Source organism: Anomaloglossus baeobatrachus, chromosome 2, assembly GCF_048569485.1.
Source record: "Anomaloglossus baeobatrachus isolate aAnoBae1 chromosome 2, aAnoBae1.hap1, whole genome shotgun sequence".
Taxonomy (NCBI): Eukaryota; Metazoa; Chordata; class Amphibia; order Anura; family Aromobatidae; genus Anomaloglossus; species Anomaloglossus baeobatrachus.
In genome coordinates, this window is record NC_134354.1 from 449,328,873 (window position 1) to 449,352,096 (window position 23,224).

General features: G+C 47.2%; 1 protein-coding gene across 1 annotated transcript in view; it reads left to right on the forward strand.

Annotated features, from left to right (window-relative positions):
- Positions 1–23,224, forward strand: part of LOC142289832 (uncharacterized) — a 509,301-nt gene that overhangs the window by 455,819 nt on the left and 30,258 nt on the right. The window contains exons 16-18 of the mRNA XM_075333759.1: positions 8,129–8,250; positions 14,873–15,024; positions 21,627–21,723. Coding sequence (XP_075189874.1) covers positions 8,129–8,250; positions 14,873–15,024; positions 21,627–21,723 — 371 coding nt within the window. The remainder of the gene's footprint in view (positions 1–8,128; positions 8,251–14,872; positions 15,025–21,626; positions 21,724–23,224) is intronic.

The following is a 23,224-nucleotide window of genomic DNA, read 5'->3' on the forward strand; positions in this document are numbered from 1 at the left end:
TTACCAACGTAAACATCGGGTAACTAACAGAAGTGGTTACGCGATATTTACCTTGGTTACGAGTGTCCGCAGCTCTCAGGTGGGAGAGAGAGGAAGGGGAGGAAGGGGGAAAGACAGAGATAGAGATAGAGAGGGTGAGGGAGGGAAGAGGAGAGAGAGACAGATCACGCGAGACTGGTTCTGGGCATGCTCAGTACTTTCTGGGCATGCTCAGTACAAAAGCAGGATCCTGTCTATCAGCACGCCAGCGTTCACCTGCGTTTGCGTGCTGTTTAGTCAGGATCCGGTGACATGCAGTATTTGGACGCAGCTCAAAAACGCTACAAGTAGCGTTTTTGAAAGATGTTAAAAAACTGCAAGTCGCTGGATCCTCACTATAACGCACGCAAACGCAGGTGAACGGATGTTAACGCGAGTCCATTGCAAATGCATTGAAATGAAAACGCATTTGCACTGGATCCGCTTTTCCGCTAAAAAAACGTTATGGACGGATGTTAAATAAACGTAGTGTGAAACCAGCCTTATACTGTCCTGAAGCATTGTCACAATAAATATTTATATAGCATGATTTTTGGCTTCATGGGATGGTTATTTCTACTAATTAGCAAAATTTAAAGACTTCTTATTTTCGTGTTCCTATATTTCTTGAAGTTGTTGCATTATACGTGCCATGAGATTTGCCCTAGGTCCTTGTTTTTTAGTCAAAAATGCCATTGTAATATGAACTGTAGCGCCCAATACATTGTGTCCAGTCTGTGCTTCTGAAGCCACACACCCCTAAAATATTTGAGCACTTAGGCACATTGTGGGTCCCAGAACAGAGAGGGGGCATATGGATTTAGGAGCGCAGATTTCGCTAGATATCTTTTGGTGGGAGCCATGCCGCTTTTCCAGAGCCTTTGTGCTACCAGTAACTTGGATACCCCCTATGTTTCTGTTAACAGGTGATGTACCCAAGTGGGGAATTGTTTTTTTTGCGCGTTGAGTAGAATCTTTTATTGGTGGCGTTTTGGGGAACAAACATTTTGGATCAGTTCACATGTATCCGGTGGTCTACACTGAGCACTTACATCGGGGTTTCCATAAATATTTGAAACACGTGATTCAGATGATACCCCCGACGGATCCATTCATTAATGAGGCATCAGAGTTACTCCTGCTCCTTTTGGTGTCTGTTTAGTGGTGTCTGACTTTTCAGAGGTGCACAAACCTGTGGCTGACCGCACTTTTGTGCATGCCTAACAAGATGGACAGACAGATTCCACAGTGACTAAATCTGCCTCTTTATAGGGAATATTCCACCAGGGCTTCTGTATGAATCACATATTTCAGAGATTTACACATTGACCTGGATGTAAACATTCAGTGCATAGCACAAGCACGAAGCGGCGATACGCATATGCGCGATATGACTTTTGTGGTAGATAATTGTTCCCTTGCATCATTAAGTTGCTATATATATGTATATATATATATATATATATATATATATATATATATATATATATATATATATATATATATATATATATAAATATATATATATATATGCTTTGCACCTTGCCACCCTCCTTTTTTGTAGCCATACCTTTTGTACATCACATTCTGTACATTGTATGGGGATCTTTACCTTCTCTTTTACATTGAGGGTGTTTTGGATATGGGTGATATGTGTTGCGGTTATTGTTTTTAATCTGATTTGTAATAAAGGTCATGTTTTATTATCTATCCCAGGTTGTGTTGGCTTCTCATGTGCAGTGTCTTCTCTCCCCTTTGCTCCACTGTGTGGTATAAGTGATTGATAGCTTTTTTCTTTGGTGCGATTACTTTTATATTGTTTTTTAAGTTTGGCTGCTATCACACACTAAGGCCCTGTGCACACGCTGCGGATTTACCGCGGATTGCCGTGGAATTGCTACAGAAAATGTGTCTAGCATTGCTGCAGTTATTCCCCAGCAAAATCTATGGGTATTAAAAAATGCTGTGCGCACACTGCGTTTTTTTATACCCACGGAATTTCCGCTGCGGAATTAATGAGCATGTCACTTCTTTTCCGCAGGTACCTGCGTTTTTTGCCATAGATAATGGTAAAAATCCGCAGGGACCAACTTGCGGAAAATCCTCTGTACATCCGCACAAAATCCATGCCAAACTGCGGTAAAACTGCATGCGGATTTCATTGCAGTTTTGGTGCATTTTTTACCGCGAGTGCGGAATTCTTTAAGAGGGTCCGTTTTTTTCTTAAGAAAAAGGCACTTTCTAATGCGCACATAGCCTAAAGGGTACTTTACACGCTGCGACATCGCTAACGATATATCGTCGGGGTCGCCGTTAGCGACCAGCGTGTGATACCAAGGAGCGACGATCAACAATCGCAAGAACATCAAAAATCGTTGATGGTTAATACGTCGCTCCTTTTCAAAATATCGTTGGTTGTGCATGCCGCTGGTTGTTCGTCGTTCCTGCGGCGTCACACATTGCTATGTGTGACGCCGCATTAACGACGAACATCTCCTTACCTGCGTCCATCGGCAATGAGGAAGGAAAGAGGTGGGCGGCATGTTCCGGCTGCTCATCTCCGCCCCTCTGCTATTGGCCGGCCGCTTAGTGACGCCGCAGTGACGTCGCAATGATGCCGAACGCACCTCCCCCTTGAAGGAGGGATTGTTAGGCGGTCACAGCAACGTCGCTGAAAAGGTATGTGCGTGTGACGCTGCCGTAGCGATAATGTTCGCTACGGCAGCGATCACCAAATGTCGCACGAACGACGGGGGCGGGTGCTATCGCGCACGACATCGCTAGCCATCGCTAGCGATGTCGCAGTGTGTACAGCACCCTTTAGAAACGTTTTTTTCCCCAAAACATTTTTACACTGCCGTATATTAAAAGCTATCATTTTTCTGTATTTCTGCAAATAAAGTCGCTTGGGGGATTGTTTTTTGCTGGACGAGTTGACCGCATTTCTCAGCTCTAACATTGGTGAAACCTCACAGTGCTCAGTCCGAACAATGTACAAGTCTGCAATCAATAGAGTAAAGGGGGCTTTACACGGTAGAGATATCGCTAGCAATTTCTAGCGATATCAAGCGTGTAGGTACCCGCCCCCGTCGCACATGCTATATCGTGTGATCGCTGCCGCAGCGAACATTATCGCTACGGCAGCGTCACACGCACTTACCTGGTCGGCGGCGTCACTGTGACTGCTGAACAATCCCTCCCTCAAGGGGGAGGGACGTTCGGCGTCACCGCGACGTCACTGCGACGTCACTAAGCGGCCGGCCAATCAAAGCGGAGGGGCGGAGATGAGCGTGACGTAACATCCCTCCCACCTTCTTCCTTCCGCATTGTGGCCGGCGGCAGGTAAGGAGACGTTCCTCGCTCCTGCGGTCTCACACACAGCGATGTGTGCTGCCGCATGAGCGATGAACAACATAGATAAACAACCCTTACCGATTTTTGAGTGTGGGACGATCTCTCCATGGTGAACGATTTTCACCATTTTTGAGGTCGCTTAAGGTCGCTGGTAAGTGTCACATGCTGCGATATCGTTAATGACGCCGGATGTGCGTCACTAACAACGTGACCCCAACGAGAAAACATTAACTATATCGTAGCGTGTAAAGCCCTCTTTACTGCAGACTTGTAGATTTAGATTGATCGCCCCTTTAACCTCATAACGACGGCCGTACAACTTAAAGCGGCGGCAAAACAGGGTACTTATTCCGTTCCGCTGCTTTAAAGCGGCGGTCCGGAAAAACCCGGTAGCGCCCCCCAGCGACCGAAAATCTTGGGGGTTTCAGCTACCGGGGGTAGCTGAGACCCCCCAGATTATGAATCGGGGTGTTTTTTTTGGACCCCGATAATGTGATGGCCGGTATACACCGTATACCGACGATCACATAAAAAAAAAAGAAATGGCCGGTAAAACTGATTTCTTTTTCATCTGACGTGATCAAACATGTCAGATGAGAAAGAAATATAAACCCCTAGTGCCCCCAAGGCCCCCGGTACCGGAGAGTCCCCCCCCACCCCTACCCCCCCTCCGGAACAGTCAAAATGGCGCCGAAGCGCACCGAAAACTGCCGCCGCCGCCGGCTCTGCATTCATTTCCCTCTGATCTGAAATGATCAAACATTTCAGATCACAGGGAAATGTCCTCCCCCTGACCCCTCCTCCGGTACACCGGAGCTCTCTGGTTCCCCGGAGCCCCCTCCGGTTCTCCAGAGCCGCCCCACTTCCCCCTCCGGAGCATGCAAGATGGCGGCGCGCAGCGCACGGCCGCATTCATCCTGCTCTTTCTGCCGCATGTGACACGTAACATGCGACAGAAAAGTTGTCCCCAGGTCCCGCTAGGTCTCCCGCCGTCACCCCCGCGTCCGCCCCCGGTCTTCCCCGTTACCTGGCTGCCCACAGTAGCGCACGGCCGCATTCATCCTGCTCTTTCTGCCGCATGTGACACGTAACATGCGACAGAAAAGTTGTCCCCAGGTCCCGCTAGGTCTCCCGCTGTCACCCCACGTCCGCCCCCGGTCTTCCCCGTTACCTGGCTGCTGCTCCGTCCCCGCGATCACGCCGCCTCTTTCTGGAAAGCTGACGGCGCATGTGCAGACAGCGGCTGTCAGCTGGATCTTTGCAAGCAGGGACGCTGACGTCGCTGCTGCACATGCTGCCGCACTGTGGACCGGGGGAGAGTGAGTGCAGTAATCTGCAGCCACACTCCTCACATGGAGAGCCTGCTGTTCTGCAAAATGGGGGGTACGTTCTGTGAGCGTGCCCCTCATATTCTGGAATGAGGTTACTGCAGGTCACTCTGCCCTAGGTTGGACCGGGGCAGTGTGAGTGCAGTATTCTCAGATTACTGCACCCACACTGCTCATGGAGAGCTTGCTCTTCCAGAAAATGGGGGATACGTTCCCTGAACGTACCCCCCATATTCTAGAAGGTCCAGAGTCGGCGTGGGACCTCCAAAATGGATTACAGCGACCGGAATTTGTTTATTTTCAATAAATTGGTGAAAGAGGAATGTTTCGGGGAGTGTTTTTTCAATTAAATTGTTTTTTGTCTTTATTTTTTTCTATTACTGACTGGGTTAGTGATGTCGGGTATCTGTTTAGATGCCGTGACATCACTAACCCCAGGGCTTGATGCCAGGTGACATTACACATCTGGTATTAACTCCATATATTACCCCGTTTGCCACCGCACCAGGGCGCGGGATGAGCTGGGGCGAAGCGCCAGGATTGGCGCATCTAATGGATGCGCCACTTCTGGGGCGGCTGCGGCCTGCTATTTTTAGGCTGGGAAGAGTCCAATAACCATGGCTCTTCCCACCCTGAGAATACCAGACCACAGCTGTCCGCTTCACCTTGGCTGGTGATCTAATTTGGGGGGGACCCCACGTTTGTTTGTTTTTTTAAAAAAAAAAAAACGCCTGGGGAGCCTTCCAAATTGATCACCAGCCAAGGTGAAGCTGTCAGCTGTGGTTTGCAGGCTACAGCTGTCTGCTTTACCCTAGCTGGCTATCAAAAATAGAGGGGACCCCACATCGTTTATTTTAATTATTAATTTTTTGGGGGGCTAAATACAAGGCTAGGCACCCATTAGTGCCACATGAAAGGCACTAAAGGGCGCCAGCTTAGAATATGCAGGGGGTGGGACGTTATAATTGTTTGACATCTATCCATTCATCCATTGTAGCATTTTAGGCTGTGCGCCCACAATCGGGGTTTGCAACGTTTTGGGGGCAGAGTGTTTTCCCTGCGTCCATAACGCTGTGTTGTGCAGTAGAGGCACAGTGGAAGGATTTTTAGAAATCCCATGCCCACTGTGCTTCTTTTCTCCGCAGCATAAACTGACCTGTGGTGCAGCTTCCCGAGCCTCAGCATGTCAATTTATGCTGCGGAGATGAGTGTTCTCTGCAGGTAGCATAGAGCTCCACAGCTTTCAACTTTTCCAGAATTCAAATGGTGCTCCTTCCATTCCAAGCCCTCCCATTTATCCAAACAGAGGTTTTTGGCCACATGTGGGGTATCCCTGTGCTCATAAGACATTGAATAACAACCTGTTGGGTCCACGGTTTGTTGTTGCCTCTTGAAAAAGTAAGAAATTTGATGCTGAAGCAACATTTTTGTGAAAAAAATGAAAATGTTCAATAAGGCAACATAAGCTTATTAAATTCTGTGAAGTACTCTTGGATTCAAACTGCTCAATATACACCTAGATAAAAGCCTTGAGGTGTCTTATTTCCAGAATGGGGTCATTTGTGGGGGACCTCCACTGTTTAGGCACCTCAGCGGCTTTCCAAATGCAACATGGCGTCCGTTATTGATTCCAGCCAATTTTGCAGTCAAATGGCACTCCTTCCCTTCCGAGCCCTGCCATGCGCACAAACAGTTGATTTCCACCACATATAAGGTCGCCAAACTCAGGAGAAATTGCACAATAAATGTTATGCTGATTTGTTTCCTTTTACTCTTGTAAAAAAAAAAACTACCTGGTTGAAATAACAATTTTGTGGTAAAATGTTATTTTTTTTTTCATGGCTCAACGTTATAAAATTCTGTGAAGCACCTGGGGGTTCAGGGTACTCACCAAAGTTCTAGATAAATTCCTTGAGGGGCCTAGTTTCCAAAATGGGGTCACTTGTGCGGGGTTTCTGCTGTTTAGGTACCTTAGGGGACCTCCAAATGTGACATGGTGCCCGCAATCTTTTTCAGCCAAATTTCCTTTCCAAAATTCAAATATTGTTCCTTCCGTTCCAAGCCCTCCCATTTGTCCAAACAAAGGTTTCAGACCACATGTGAGGTATCACCGCGCTCATAAAAAAGTGGGTAACAAACCTTGAGGTCAAATTTTTGGAATTACCTCTTGAAAAAGTGAGAAAATTGATGCTAAAGCAACATTTTTGAGAAAATTATTAAAATTTTCAATATGACAACGTAACGTTAACAAAATCTGTGACGTACCTGTGGATCCAAAATGCTCACTATACAACTAGATAGAAGCCTTAAGGGGTCTAGTTTCCAAAATGGGGTCACTTGTGAGGGGTTTCTTCTGTTTAGGTACCTTAGCGGACCTGTAAATGCAACATGGTGCCCGCAATCTATTTCAGCCAAATTTGCTTTCCAAAATTCAAATATTGCTCCTTCTGTTCCGAGCCCTCCCATTTGTCCAAACAAAGGTTTCTGACCACATGTGGGGTATCGGTGCGTTCATAAGAAAGTGGGGAACAAGTTTTGGGGTCCATTTTGTTGTGTTATTTCTTCTAAAAGTGAATAAATTTGGGTTAGAGCAACATTTTTAGGTAAAATTTAATTTTTGCTTTTTTTCATTCCACATTGCTTTTGTTCATGTGAAGCCCCTGAAGGGTTAATAAACTTCTTGAATGTGGTTTTGAGTACTTTGGGGGATGCAGTTTTTAGAATGGTGTCACTTTTGGGTATTTTCTGTCACCTAGGCCCCTCAAAGTCACTTCAAATGCGATGTGGTCCCTAAAAAAATGGTTTTGTAAATTTTGATGTAAAAATGAGAAATCGCTAATAAACTTTGAACCCTTCTAACTTCCTAACAAAAAAAAAAATTGTTTCCAAAATTGTGCTGATGTAAAGTAGACATGTGGGAAATGTTATTTATTAACTATTTTGTGTCACAGAAATCTCTGGTTTAACGGTATAAAAATTCAAAAGTTGAAAATTGCTAAATTTTTGACACTGGTCAGAATTGCAAAATTTGGTCTGGTCATTAAGGTGAAAATTAGCTTTGTCACTAAGGGCTTAAGTGACCAGTGCTGCGGATTTGACATTTGCAGCCTGTAAATTTGTGAAGATTTCATCTTGCATTTTAACAGCAGAAAACAAAGTAATATCTGCACAAGTTAGGCCAGTTTCACACATCCTTCTTTTTGCCGGTTTCGCGGATCCGGCATGCTCCCGTACAGTGAATACAGTACAATGACAGTGTGGATATTACCACTGCAGAAGTTCCTCAACAAATACGCCCTCTGGTGACCATACCATAATTCAATATCTCTTTTTACTCCCCCAGACACAAAAGATTATCGTTTGTTATAATATACTGTAGCCTTTGCATAAAGAAATAGGAGACATTTGTTATGTATCACATTATTTAGGTCCTTCATCAATGTTGAAGATTTGTCAAGTATTTCAAGTGTTCACAAAAATTCTCTGCTGCAATGTACAACTCCCGGACACAGTGAGACTTCAGCGAAGCACAGCACACCCCTCAGTCCAGGTATGGACAGCTTTATATACACTTGTTTCATGTCATTTTTCTCTCTACTTATTATTGCCTTTGCATCTGTTTTTTGTCTAGTTTTGTGTATTTTGCAACTTTTTTTTGTTTATACCCAATTCAATGTTCTAATTGTGCCTTTTTTGAAGTCCATTTCCTGTTTGTTTTTTTTTTGTTCTCCACTATTCGGATGGAGATTAACGTTTCCAGCTGTTTTTGCCTGATTCATCAAGTGCGACTTTTTAAAAAGTCTCCGAATTTAGCGTGGCTCCAGGCCCCTTTGGTGTATTTTTGAACTTTTTTTTGCCACGCTTTGCAAAATGTGCTATTTTTTGTGCTTGAAAGTAGAAGACTAGTTCAAGACTGAAAAAAGACAATTTTTTACTTTTATGAACCATGTGCGAAATTCAGAAGAATTAGGTGCAAAAATAGCAAATAAAACCACAAGACAAAAAAGGAAAGTGGCTTAAAAAAATGCAAATAATGAATTGTGTTTGTTTTCAGATAATAATGCATCTCCAGTTGTTTTTCTGGCTAGAAATTTGTTTAAAAATTGCAAATATCATGTAGCATCCAGATTTAAAGAGGGGGTTCACTACTCTGCAGCAGTGACCACATCTGTGTAAAACTGATAGGAGAGGCTTTTTCTAAATACCTTGTGTTGCCAATTCAGCCTCTTAGTGGCGCTATCACGGTCCTCTCTTCCCCATCGTGTGATCCCCAAGCTCCGTGACCTCGGGGATTTGGTAATGTCCAGTTGACCTGACATCACCGAGGCCGGCCTCAGTCTTGCTGAGTGACTAGGCTGTGGGTGGAGTTTCACCGCTCATCACAGCCCAGCATCGCAGCCCAGCATCACAGCCCAGCATTGCTCCTGCTTGCGGCTCTCTCCAGTGAAGGAGAGAGCAGGGACATGCTGGACTGTGACGCTGAGCTGTGATTAGCGGTAAAACGCCGCCCACAGCCCAGTCACTCAGGAAGACTGTGGCCGGCCTCGGTGATGTCAGGTCAACTGGAAGTTGATGTGACATCACTGGATTCCAGAGGTCACGGAGCCTGGGGGAGTCACACGATGGGGAAGAGCGGACCGTGATAGTGCCACTCAGAGGCTGAATTGGCTAAACAAGGTATTTAGAAAAAGCCTTCCCTGTCAATTTTACAGGGATGTGGTCACTACTACAAAGAAGTGAACCACCCCTTTAATGATAAATATCATCTTGAACAGTTTTTGGCAGCTCCATGAAAGTGTCACGCTCCCCGTGTCCCAGCACCACTCCTTACCCACTGATCCAGTCCACGTGTCCACCAGTCATGGCTGCCGCTCCCGCTGTTGCTCCCCTGAGTCCTGTTCCTGGTCTCAGGAGTCTGATTCTGACTAATGTTCTGTATAGGTCCGGGCCGCGCCCACTCACCTGGTCTTATAGCCCCAGCACTGCTGCAACAGGAAATGACCTGAGGCTGTGCTGAGTATATAAGACTGGCCTCTCCATGTGGGCGGGGCCTGATCATCGCTTGTGTTTCTATGCCTTGTCTTGTGAGCTAGGTGCTCAGGTCTTTGTTCCTGTTTCCTATTACTGCCTTAAAGTACGCTGTGACCTTAGTGACCTGGTCCTGTCTTTGCTTCCTGATACCTGCACCCGTTCCTGCCACATTAGTGCTCCAGCTACCGTGTACCCTGCCCTCCAGGTGGGGTGCTCGGTCCAGTGGATCCACCTCCTGGGCCTACCAGTCCTCCCCGGCCCTCACAGTATGATCAGGCCATGGATCCCGCTGGAGCACAGGCCATGGATCCCGCTGAGGCACAGAAATCAGAGCTGGCTGAGCTGCGCAAGGAGCTGGCACAACAGCGTGAAACCCTGAACCGGATGCTGAAATTCCTGGCATCCGTGGACCACCGATTATATACGCTGCAGACCGCCGCCTCGTCTGAGTCCACGCAGCAACCAGTCTCCTGGTCCGAACCAGTTTCCTCCACGGCCTCGCATCTTCGCCTCGCTGCTCCGCCTTGCTATGCAGGGAATCCCAAGTCCTGCCGCGGTTTCCTGAACCAGTGCTCCCTGCACTTCCTGTTGCTCCCGCACTTGTTTGCCTCAGACCACGCCAAGGTGGCGTTCCTGATGTCACACCTGGAAGGCGAAGCCCTGGCCTGGATTAACCCCCTGTGGGAAAATGAGGACCCGATGATCACCGACATCCAGGAGTTCCTGCAAGCCTTCAGGGGCACCTTCGACGAACCCAGACGAACTACCGCAGTGACCTCTACGCTCCTCCGGCTACGCCAAGGGACCCAAACAGTCGGCCAGTATGCCATACAGTTCCGCACGCTCGCTTCGGAGCTGGGCTGGAACAATGAGGCCTTAACGGCGGCCTTTTGGGAGGGTCTCTCTGGACGCATCAAAGACGAACTCGCCGGCCGTGACGTTCCCCGCACCTTGAACGCTTTAATTTCCCTGGCCACTCGGATTGACCTCCGTTTTCAGGAGCGTGCCCAGGAGGTAGTCCGGGAAAAGCGACCACCTTGCCACGCCTTGCCCCCACAGAAACCTACCGCACCCTCGTCCCTGCCTTTCCGCGAATCGTCACCAGAACCCATGCAAGTGGACCGTCTGACCCAAGCCAAGCAACGCCGTGCAGAACGGCTCGCCCGGGGCCTGTGCTTCTATTGTGGAGACGGGTCACATATGCTTCGAACATGCCCTGAGAAACCTGGTAGACCCTAGGTCCAAGGGATGGTGGGAACCTTGCCACCGAAATTCCTTTGGTTCCAGTTAAACAGACTGTCCGGGTGACGACAGAGGGGACCCGGTTTTCGGCAGAGGCCCTCATCGATTCCGGGGCAGCAGGCAACTTTATCCACCAGGCCACGGTAGACAAATACCATGTCCTTGTCACTCCGCTGAAGAAGCCTCTCTGGTTCGCCTCCGTAGAAGGCAAACCGCTCTACGAACCTGTCCGCTATACCACTGAGCCCGTGAACCTCCAGGTTGGCACTTCGCATACAGAGACCATCGCCTTCTATGTGATCCCGAGGATGGCTCCTGAGCTCCTGTTGGGCCTGCCCTGGCTGAAAATCCATGACCCCGTTATTAGTTGGCGCTCTGGCGCGATTACCCGCTGGAGTCCCTTCTGTCATGACCACTGCCTACAGCCTGTTCCTCGGTCCCTGTCACCTGAACCGTTGGAACCACCGACCCCTGAAGAAGAGACGACGCTATCCAGTGTCGTTCCATCGTCCCCAGCCTCTGAGACCTTGACTCCATCCTTTTCTGGAGATATGACTTTGACTCCACCGGCTGCCCAGGATGAGACATTGTCTGATACCCGGTCCGAGACGCCCGATCCGGTCGTCCAAGATTCCAGTCCTGCTTCTGACTGTCCTTCCCTTTCCGTTGCCTCCCTTGCCGCTGACATGGGTTCCCCGATACGGGACATAGTGGCCATGAAAACGGTCCGGGGTAAGCAGTCCTTCCTGGTCGATTGGGTGGATTGCGGTCCTGAGGCCCGGTCCTGGTTGTCCCGGAAGTACGTTGCTGCCTCTCTTCGGTGCGCCTTCATGTCTCGGCCGAGGAGAGGGGGGCTTCAAGGGGGGGGTACTGTCACGCTCCCCGTGTCCCAGCACCACTCCTTACCCACTGATCCAGTCCACGTGTCCACCAGTCATGGCTGCTGCTCCCGCTCTTGCTCTCCTGAGTCCTGTTCCTGGTCTCAGGAGTCTGATTCTGACTAATGTTCTGTATAGGACCGGGCCGCGCCCACTCACCTGGTCTTATAGCCCCAGCACTGCTGCAACAGGAAATGACCTGAGGCTGTGCTGAGTATATAAGACTGGCCTCTCCATGTGGGCGGGGCCTGATCATCGCTTGTGTTTCTATGCCTTGTCTTGTGACCTAGGTGCTCAGGTCTTTGTTCCTGTTTCCTATTACTGCCTTAAAGTACGCTGTGACCTTAGTGACCTGGTCCTGTCTTTGCTTCTTGATACCTGCACCCGTTCCTGCCACGTTAGTGCTCCAGCTACCGTGTACCCTGCCCTCCAGGTGGGGTGCTCGGTCCAGTGGATCCACCTCCTGGGCCTACAAGTCCTCCCTGGCCCTCACAGAAAGTCATAAAATAACTCTTTATACAGCACATAACAAAGGAGAATGAAACAGAAATAACCTTTTTCTTTTAAACTCCATTCCTTTGCAGTAACCCTATATTATTATTACATCATTTAGAATACTGAATATATAAATATCTAATATAAAAATTATTGCATTTTTGTTGTTTACAGAAATGTTGTAATATTTAAAAACAAAGGGGATTGTCTTCTTTCAGTCAAACAAGGCTACATTCACACGACCGTTCCGTTTTTGCGGTCCTCAAAAAACGGTCCTGTTTTTTCACGGATGTATCCGTGTGGCATCCCTGTGACATCCATTCCATTCCGTATACTGGCCGTGTGTCATCCGTGTGCCTTCCGTTTTTTTTGCGGTCCACAAATCACGGAAGCAACTAGATAGATAAATAGATGGATAGATATAGATAGAGGGATAGATAGAGAGGCAGAGCGATAAATAGAGGGATAAATAGAGAGAGGAATGAATGAATTGATAGAGGGATAGATAGAAGGATAGATAGATAATAGATAAGAAAGACATATATAATGTCCCACGCACCAGCATTTTGTAATCTTGCACCCTTTAGTAGTGCCTTTCATGTGGCACTAAAGGGTGCCTAGTGTCTAGCCTTGTATTTAGCCAAAAAAAAAAAAAAAAAAAAAACGACGTGGGGTCCCTCCTATTTTTGTAGCCAGCTCGAATAAAGCAGACGGCTGCAGACCACAGCTGACAGCTTCACCTTGGCTGGTAATCCAAAACAAAATGCACCCCACACTGTTATTTTAAATTAAATAAATAATTTAAAACAAAAAACGTAGAGTCTCCCCTAAATTGGATCACCAGCCAAGGTGAAGCAGACAGCTGTTTTCTCGTATTCTCAGACTTGGGAGGTCCGCGGATTCTTGGACCCTCACCAGCCTAAGAATAGCAGGCCGTAGCCGCTTCAGAAGTGGCGCATCCATTAGATGTGCCAATCCAGGTGCTTTTTCCCCAGCTCATCCAATGCCCTTGTGTGGTTGCAAACGGGGTAATATTTGGAGTTGATACCAGATGTGTAATATCACCTGGGGTTAGTGTGTCACGGCGTCTATCAGATACCCGACATCACTAACACTAACCCAGTCAGTAATAAAAAAAAATAGACGACAAACAAATTTTTATTTGAAAAAACACTCCCCAAAACATTCCTTCTTTCATCAATTTATTGGAAAGAAAAAACAAATCCGGGTCTGGCGTAATACAATAAGGGTTCCCACGACGATCAATACTCACTGATCGTCGTGGGAACAAAACTCACTGTCCCAGTCAATGAAGAATTATATTCCGGATTGGCTGGGAGAGCAGTGCAGTGACCTGAGCTAACATCATGAGGTCAGCAAAGGTCACTGCAGGGCATGACCAGCGCTGACAGCTCCAGGAGGTTAGCTTGTTACATTACCTGCGGTGACGGAAGCCGCTGCACTCCTGACATCAGCGCTCGTCACTGAGTTCAATGACCGCCGCCTTCACAAGGTAGTATCGTGAGTGGCCTGTGACATCACCGCCAGTCACAGTATCGGGCAGCCCGTGAGAAGTGATGTGAGAACACGACTGTCAGTGACAAGCGCTGACGTCAGGAGTGCAGGAATTTATTACCGCAGGTAATGAACTTTACTAACCTCCTGACGGCAACGCTCATTCTCCCCGCAGCTGCTCGCTCTGCAGTGTGGGCATATGCTGACACGCTTCAGTGCGGGCAGCCACGGGGCTTTAGCGGGAGCGGGACACAGACTGTAGAGGCACCTGACGGAGGTCACACGGAAGTGCTTCCATGCGGCTTCCGGAGATTTTGCGGACCCATTGACTTGTATTGAGTCACGCTCCGTTATTACGGAACAGAATAGGACATGTTCCATAATAACGGAACGGACATACGGCATCCGAAGTGCTTCAGTGTGTCATCCGATCCTACACAGAACACATTGAAAAGATGGTCCTGTCCGTGGGTCCACAAAAAAACAGGAACTGACCAGGACAGACGGAAACGGTAATGTGAATGAGCCCTTAGAATCAGGGCTGGTAATGCTTTAAAATAACAAAATAAGTATCACTTACTTGTTGGATCCCTACCTTCAATCGCTGCCTCTCGACTGCTGCCTTCCTATCTTTGTTAACGGAATGATGATTTGACGTCACCATTGCTGCCGATCAACAAACACCAGAGAAATTATGTCGAGGCATGGCTGGACCCAGAAAAGGTAAATAAAAGCGCATTTTTTTTTTTTTTTTATAAGCTTGGAAGACTTTAACGATCCATTGAGTAAAGCCAAGATCTACTGTATACTAAGAATACTAAATAGAAACACATAATGTAAAGTATATGCATCAACTATAACTTGTTGACTGTTTCCAGGACACAACAGGAGATCTTACAATATAAGGTGATAATCTCAGATCTATAGATTAGAATGATTATGCAAAATTTGTTTAAGTGACTAATGGCCTGTTTAATTTGTGCTAAATAGTTAAATGTGTTGGCATTACAGGAAAGCTGATGGCTGGTGCTATGTCTAAAAGAAGATCCTTTCTAGAAAAGCAGCTGAAAAGCCCTAAATCTGCTAATGAGACAAGTTTTGCATCTCTGTCATCATACAGGAATGTTTCAAGTAAAACATCAGAATGCTTTTTGTCTGCTATGGTAATGGGAAGCTTTTACACTATTTTCTAAAAAAAAAGTGTTGTTTGAGGAATATGATGCATAGCAGACTTGTTAATGACCATATCCCTAGGCCGTGCACCAGCCTTTGTAAGGGTGAATTCCCACACAGCAGACCTGTTGAAGGAACTATTGCAGAAATGTAGCAGACTATGTTTCTGTGCCCCTCTGTTGTTAAAAGATTTGTCAAATTTACTAAACTGTTACCCATTACGATTTGACATTCTGGCCTAGTGAAGAAGACCTACAAAGAGTGTCTCTGTTAGGGCTCTTGTCCACTTGCGATATTCCTGTGCGAGTGCGATCCGATAAAAAAATTGGATTGCACTCGCACCAGTGTTAAGCTATGAGGCCGTGTCCTCTTGATTAATTTATAACTACACGACTCGTGCTGTCAGTGAAACAGCAGCATGCTGCGATTTGCACCAAGTCTCAGCTCTCGCACCCCCATGCCAGCCTAGGGTAGCGAGAAAAAAATCAGAATACGGGTGGCATTCGCATGTTATACAGATGGCATACGCATGTCACACGAATCCTTGACACTTGCATACAGCGTCGGACTGGCTACCAGAGGAATCTCCAATAATAACAGGCCTGGCCGCGGTTACATGCACTGAACTCCGGAGCTGTCACCTGATCTCCAGAGTGCAGCCTGAACAGCGAGCGCTTGATTGATTCCCCGGCAACTGCAGTTCAGTTCATGACAGCTGCAGACAGACCGGGCTGATCTCTGGAGCTCAGGTGACAGCTCTGGAGTTCAGTGTAGGTAACCACGGCCAGGCCTGGTATTACTGGAGATTCCTCCGGTAGCCAGTCCACCGCTGCTTGCATAGCACTCACATAGCACTCGCATGACGCTCGCATGTCATGCGGATGCTATGTGAGAAAAAAAAAATACCGTATGCAGACCATACGCAGGACACTCGACTCACATTTGTAGCCAAGTATCGCAGTGATTTTTTTAACGCAAGTGGACAAGAGCCCTTAGACTCATGTCCAGGAAGTTCAAAGAGAACTGTGTAATACCTCATTTGCCCTGTGGTGGTGCTGCAAGAGAAATTAATAATTGCTGCCGAGTTAAGCTTATTGTTGAACAACCTTCTAAGAAAAAGTGATTGTTAAAGTGGACAACTTTTTAAACCTCAGCATCCAATCCATATTTCACGAGGCTGTTATTTCAACTTTTAGGTCTGTGTCATATGAGTGCTGTTATCGCACTCCTATTAGTGGACAGTACTCATTGCACTACACCATCACTAAAACAGAGCATTAAAGGGGTATTCCCATCTCCATGATCCTATCCCAGTATGTAGTAGGAGTAATAATAATAATATTAGCAAATACCTCCAATTAGAAATGTAGTATAGTTCTCCTGATATAGCCGTATCTTTTACCTCATGTGCAGGGCATTGCCGCTTAGGTATCTATGGTTACGACCATGAGTAACTAAGTGTCACTATATGAGTAGACATAACCATGGATACATAAGCTAAAATGCCCTGCACATGATGTAAGAGACATGGCTTTATTAGGAGAACTGTACTGATTCTTTACTGTACAAGCAGTGAGACTATGGAACTCTCTGCCGCATGATGTTGTAAATAGTGATTCACTACTAACATTTAAGCAGAAAAAACAAAAAAGCCAGCACTAAAAGTTCTACTATTCATATGTGAGGCCGTTTGGCACATTTTATAAAAATATTTTAGTGTAGGACTGCCCCAAATGAGATTTGCCGTGACGTGGCGGGGTAGCTCAAGAAATTGCAATTTTTTGCCAAAAATCTCAAAAAATTTTATAAGTACAGTTTGGATTTTTTAGTGCTGAAGTGCACATTTAGTGCCGGCTTTTTGTTTTTTGGTTTTTTTTTTTTACATTTAAGCAGAGCCTAGATGCCTTGCTTGAAAAATTTAATATTACCAGTTATGTATATTAGATTTTATGACAGGGTGTTGATCCAGGGAACTAGTCTGATTGCCGTATGTGGAGTCAGGAAGGAATTTTTTTCCCCATTGGAGCTTGTTTGTGTCACCCTGTACTCTAAAGCCAGCTTTACACCTTACAATTAGGTGTGCAATCTCGTATGCGATGTGACACGCCCAGGTTGCATACGGGATCTTATGAGATCGCACGTAGGTCGTTCATTTGCTGTCACACGTGTTAGTAGTCTATGTTAAATTGATCAATTTTGTGTGCGATCCTTTAGGTCATGTGTTCTGTGACGTATGCATTGGGCACCCTTTTTTTTTTTTTACTTATTGACTTGCCAAGCGTGTATAATGTGTAGGGATGCGTTTTTACTATGTCATCTGCCATTCAGCTCTGCTACATGGCCGCTAACAGCATACACAGACAGCCATGTAGCAGAGCTGAATGGCAGATGACAGCAGACACAGACAGAGCTGCACGATCAGAATGAACTCGGGTGAACTTCACCCGACTTCATTGTCATGCTGCGGCTCTGTCTGTGTCGCGTCCTGATTAGCGGTCGCCTGTGAAGGACTCACCGGTGACCGCTAAACTCCTGAGTAACTGAATTGAGCAGCCCTCTCTCATATACTCACCGATCCTCGATCCCCGGCGCGGCGCTGCACGGCATTCACACTGCTCCGGCGGCTTTTACTATTTTGAAAAAGCCGGCAGCTCATTAAACAATCTCGTATTCCCTGCTTTCCCCGCCCACCGGCGCCTATGATTGGTTGCAGTGAGACACGCCCCCACGCTGAGTGACAGGTGTCTCACTGCACCCAATCACAGCAGCCGGTGGGCGTGTCTATACTGTGCAGTGAAATAAATAATTAAATAATTAAGAAAACTGGCGTGCGGTCACCCCCAATTTTAAAACCAGCCAGATAAAGCCATATGGCTGAAGGCTGGTATTCTCAGGATGGGGAGCTCCACGTTATGGGGAGCCCCCCAGCCTAACAATATCAGTCAGCAGCCGCCCAGAATTGCCGCATACATTAGATGCGACAGTTCTGGGACTGTACCCGGCTCTTCCCGATTTGCCCTGGTGCGTTGGCAAATCGGGGTAATAAGGAGTTATTGGCAGCCCATAGCTGCCAATAAGTCCTAGATTAATCATGTCAAGCGTCTCCCCGAGATGCCTTCCATGATTAATCTGTAAGTGACAGTAAATAAACACACACACCCGAAAAAATCCTTTATTAGAAATAAAAAACACAAACATATACCCTGGTTCACCACTTTAATAAGCCCGAAAAAGCACTCCATGTCCGGCGTAATCCAGCATGCTCCAGCGCCGCTTCCAGCTCTGCTGCATGGAGGTGACCGGAACTGCAGCAGACACCGCCGCTCCTGTCACCTCCACGCAGCAAATGAAGATAGCCGCGTGATCAGCTGAGCTGTCACTGAGGTTACCCGCAGCCACCGCTGGATCCAGTGACAGCGGGTAACCTCAGTGACAGCTCAGCTGATCGTGCGGCTGTCTTCATTTGCTGTGTGGAAGTGACATGAGCGGCGGTGTCTGCTGCAGCTCCGGTCACCTCCATGCAGCAGAGCTGGAAGCGACGCTGGAGCATCCTGGATTATTCCGGACATGGAGGGCTTTTTCGGGCTTATTAAAGCTATGGGCTGCCAATAACTCCTTATTACCCCGATTTGCCAACGCACCAGGGCAAATCGGGAAGAGCCGGGTACAGTCCCAGAACTGTCGCATCTAATGTATGCGGCAATTCTGGGCGGCTGCTGACTGATATTGTTAGGGTGGGGGGCTCCCCATAACGTGGAGCTCCCCATCCTGAGAATACCAGCCTTCAGCCGTATGGCTTTATCTGGCTGGTTTTAAAATTGGGGGTGACCGCACGCCGGTTTTTTTAATTATTTAATTATTTATTTCACTGCACAGTATAGACACGCCCACCGGCTGCTGTGATTGGGTGCAGTGAGACACCTGTCACTCAGCATGGGGGCGCGTCTCACTGCAACCAATCATAGGCGCCGGTGGGCGGGGAATGCAGGGAATACGAGATTGTTTAATGAGCGGCCGGCTTTTTCAAAATAGTAAAAGCCGCCGGAGCAGTGAGAAAGCCGTGCAGCGCCGGTGATCGGGGATCGGTCAGTATGAGAGAGGGGGTAAGAGGGATAGCCTGACATGGACAGAGAGAGAGGGACAGAGATAGTGACCGACTGACAGAGAATAGTGAATGACAGACATTGTGAGGCGCTTCAGAACGCAGCTTTTCAGCTGCGCTCTGAAGCAGACCTTTTTTAAGCTGCGGTGCAGAGCGCACACCTGCGCACATAGCCTCAGACATCACAATCGTATGAGGGATGTCACACGTTTCAATTGACTAGGTTCATACAACAAAACGTCCAATGTATGAGGAATAAACGACGTGTATGCGATCACCGTATTTTCGTTCAATCTTGATTGCACGTAGGTGTCACACGCAAATACGTCACGAACGATGCAGGATGTGCGTCACTTACAACTTGACCCCGACGACGGATTGAAAGATTTATTGAAGCGTGTAAAGTGGGCATAAGATGTACAATAGCAGTACAGCGCAGTAATGTGGGACTGAGAGGATTCCTGAAACTATCTGAGAAGGTAGTTAGCTGGTAAACCACTAGGGGGCGTAAAAGTGAAGGAAACGTATAAGCAGGGAATTCCCTAGCAGAGGTAATACTAGTCAAGCCCACCAGATGGCAGTAGAATCGTCAGAAAGCCGTGTCACAACATGAAGTCTTGTAAGTACACAAGGGCAAAGTCTAAACGTAGTCAGAGGGAAGCAAATAGTCAGTAGCCGGGAAATCAGAGCCTAGAAGCGAGGGGGAGTGGGAAGACAAGACAGAATAAAGGTAAACAGATAAGGAACAAACAGGGAGACAGCGGGAGAGACACTGATGGAAACAGACAAAAGAGGAGGTTAACAGGTCAGGTGAACACGGAGGTCAGGAGGGGGCAGGGCAGACAACAGGTCACTCAAGAGCAGAACACAGCAGATCCAGAAGTATCACTGGCGAAGTCCAAGAGAAACATTGCCAGAAAGGATTAACCCCTAACGTGACTTGCATCAGAAGTGAAACTAAAAAAAAGGCTCAGCTCCAGCTGAGCCAGGAGTCAATCATGACAGTTTGTCACATTGTTCTTTTTTTTTTTTGCCTTCCTCTGGATCAACATGTTAGGCTACGGGTTGAACTAGATGGACTTAGGGGTACTTTGCACCCTGCGACATCGCAAGCCGATGCTGCGATGTCGAGCGCGATAGTCCCCGCCCCCGTCGCAGCAGCGATATCTTGTGATTGCTGGCATAGCGAACATTATCGCTACACCAGCTTCACATACACTCACCTGCCCTGCGAGGTCGCTCTGGCCGGCGACCCGCCTCCTTCCTAAGGGGGCGGGTCGTGTGGCATCACAGCGACGTCAGAAGGCAGGCGGCCCATAGCAGCGGAGGGGCGGAGATGAGCAGGATGTAAACATCCCACCCACCTCCTTCCTTCCACATTGCAGCCGAGACGCAGGTAGGAGATGTTCCTCGCTCCTGCGGCTTCATACACAGCGATGTGTGCTGCCGCAGGAACGAGGAACTACATCGTACCTGTCGCGGTATTATGGAAATGGACCCTACACCGATCATACGATAACGACGCTTTTGCGCTCGTTAATCGTATCAAAAAGGATTTGCACACTACGATATCGACTGCGACGCCAAATGTGCGTCACTTTCGATTTGACCCCACCGACATCGCACCTGCGATGTCGTAGTGTGCAAAGCCACCCTTAGGCGGGCTTTGCACGTTGTGACATCGCAAGCCGATGCTGCGATGTCCCACGCGATAGTCCCCGCCCCCGTCGCAGGTACAATATCGTGTGCTAGCTGGCGTAGCGAAAATTATCGCTATGCCAGCTCACATGCACTCACCTGCCCTGCGACCGTCGCTCTGGCCGGCGACCCGCCTCCTTCCTTAGGGGGCGGGTCATGCGGCGTCATAGCGACATCACACGGCAGGCGGCCAATAGGGGCGGAGATGAACAGGATGTAAACATCCCGCTCACCTCCGTCCTTCCGCATAGTCGCCGGCGGCAGGTAAGCAAATGTTCCTCACTCCTGCGGCTTCACACACAGCGATGTTGGAAATGTCGGTGAATGCAACGATGATACGATAACGACGTTTTTGCGCTTGTTCATCGTATCATCTAGCATTTACACAGTACGATGTCGAAAGTGACGCCGATTTGACCCCACCGACATCGCATGTGCGATGTCGCAACGTGCAAAGCCGCCCTTAGAGTCTCCCTTCAACCTTAAAAAACTATGATACTATGGTACTACATTTCTAATTGGGGGCATTTGCTAATATTATTTATTATTATTATTATTATTATTATTCCTACTACATATTGAGATAGAATCTTGGAGATGGGAATACCCCTTTAAGCAAAGATTGTGACAAAATCATCATTCTTATAACTTTTAGATTTGGCTGACATTGACTAGATAATTGTTAGACCCAATTACAAGAGCAAAACGAGAGCTCAATATATAAACAGTGTATCTTTCAGAATCGCATGCTGTATTTGTCACTAACATGTCCTTTGTAATATGTTTGTGTAGTGTGACTCAACAGAGTCTATCAATGCACGTCATGAAAAAACATCCACTATGAAAGATCAGAACGCAAATATCACATCCATCAAGAACCAGGAGTCAGGTACAGTAGAAATGTTCCTCTGATTATTATGTTACAATTTCTTCAGTACTGCATCAGCAGCTCCTGACATAAGGTTTTATGTTTAGGGTATAAAACTTTTCTATTGTAACTAATTGACAAAAACACAGTGAGAAAAAAAAATTCTGCATGTGACTTGGACCTGGACACTCAAATGCCCAAAGTTTGTGCAGATATAGGGGCTGATATATGCCAGAATTCTGGTGTAAACTCGGAAGTTGTGCAAAAATACTGTGACTTTTGGTATTTTCATACCAGTTTTGGCCACTTTCACCAAATTGAGCAGGCCTGGCTGTGGATTTGTCCATATATCTAATTCCTGAAAAGGTATGCCGCTCCCTATACATCTCTTGCGCAGGCACACGCCTTTTAAGACATGTGCCTCATTCATTAAGTAGAATTCGTCTCAGAAAGCATCACTTCAGCATTTTTTTTATTTTTTTCCCACTAGAATGATGCTTTTAATCTAAGGTCCCTGACCTTACTCTTATTCTCACCCTCCGGCGTTTCACTTTTTTTAGCGTCGCGCTGGTCCCACTGCACTATTTTGTGCCTGGAATTTCTAACTGACCAAAAGTCAGAAGTCACACCACAAGTTCTCAATGAATCTCTATGAGAACCAGAACAAGGCTGTCATAGACTTGCATTAAAGAGTGACCTCTGGCTCGTGCTATGAAACATTGGAGCTGCCAGCAAGTCACAAATCCCAGGAGACCAACGGGAGTGTCGGTGATAGAGGATGAAGACGCTGGAGTATGAGTATAAGAATAGTGTCAAGGACCTTAAATTAAAAGCACCATTCCAGGGCTGAAAAAAAACCCGCTGGTGTGGTGCTTTAATTTGGTGAATCTACGATCATTAAAGGGAACCTGTCACCTGTTTTGGGGCCTATAAACTGCGGCCACCACCAGTGGGCTCTTATATACAGCATTCTAACATGCTGTATATAAGAGCCCAGGCCGCTATGTAGAGTGTAAAAAACACTTTATAATACTCATCTAGGGGGTCGGTGAGGAGCAGATGGGTCAGATGGGCGTCTCCGTTTTCCGGTACTGGCGCTTCCTCTTTCGGCCATCTTTGTCCTCCGTCTTTTGAAGCTAGAGTGGATGACGCGTCCGATGTCATCCACAATAGCCGGCATTGGGCATTGAGGTTCCACACATGCACACTACAGTACTTTGATCTGCCCTACTCAGGGCAGATCAAAGTGCGCCTGCGCAGGACCTCAGTGTTGGCTTGTGTTGATGACATAGGATGCGTCATCCACACTAGCTTCAGAAGACGGAAGACCAAGATGGCCGAAAGAGGTTGCGCCGTTATCGGAAAACGAAGACAACCATTTGACCCATTTGCTCTGCACCGATCGTTTAGGTAAGTATTATAAAGTGTTTTTTATGTTATACCCAGCGGCCTGGGCTCTTATATACAGCATGTTAGAATGCTGTATATAAGAACCTGGTGGTGGTGGCCGCAGCTTATAGGC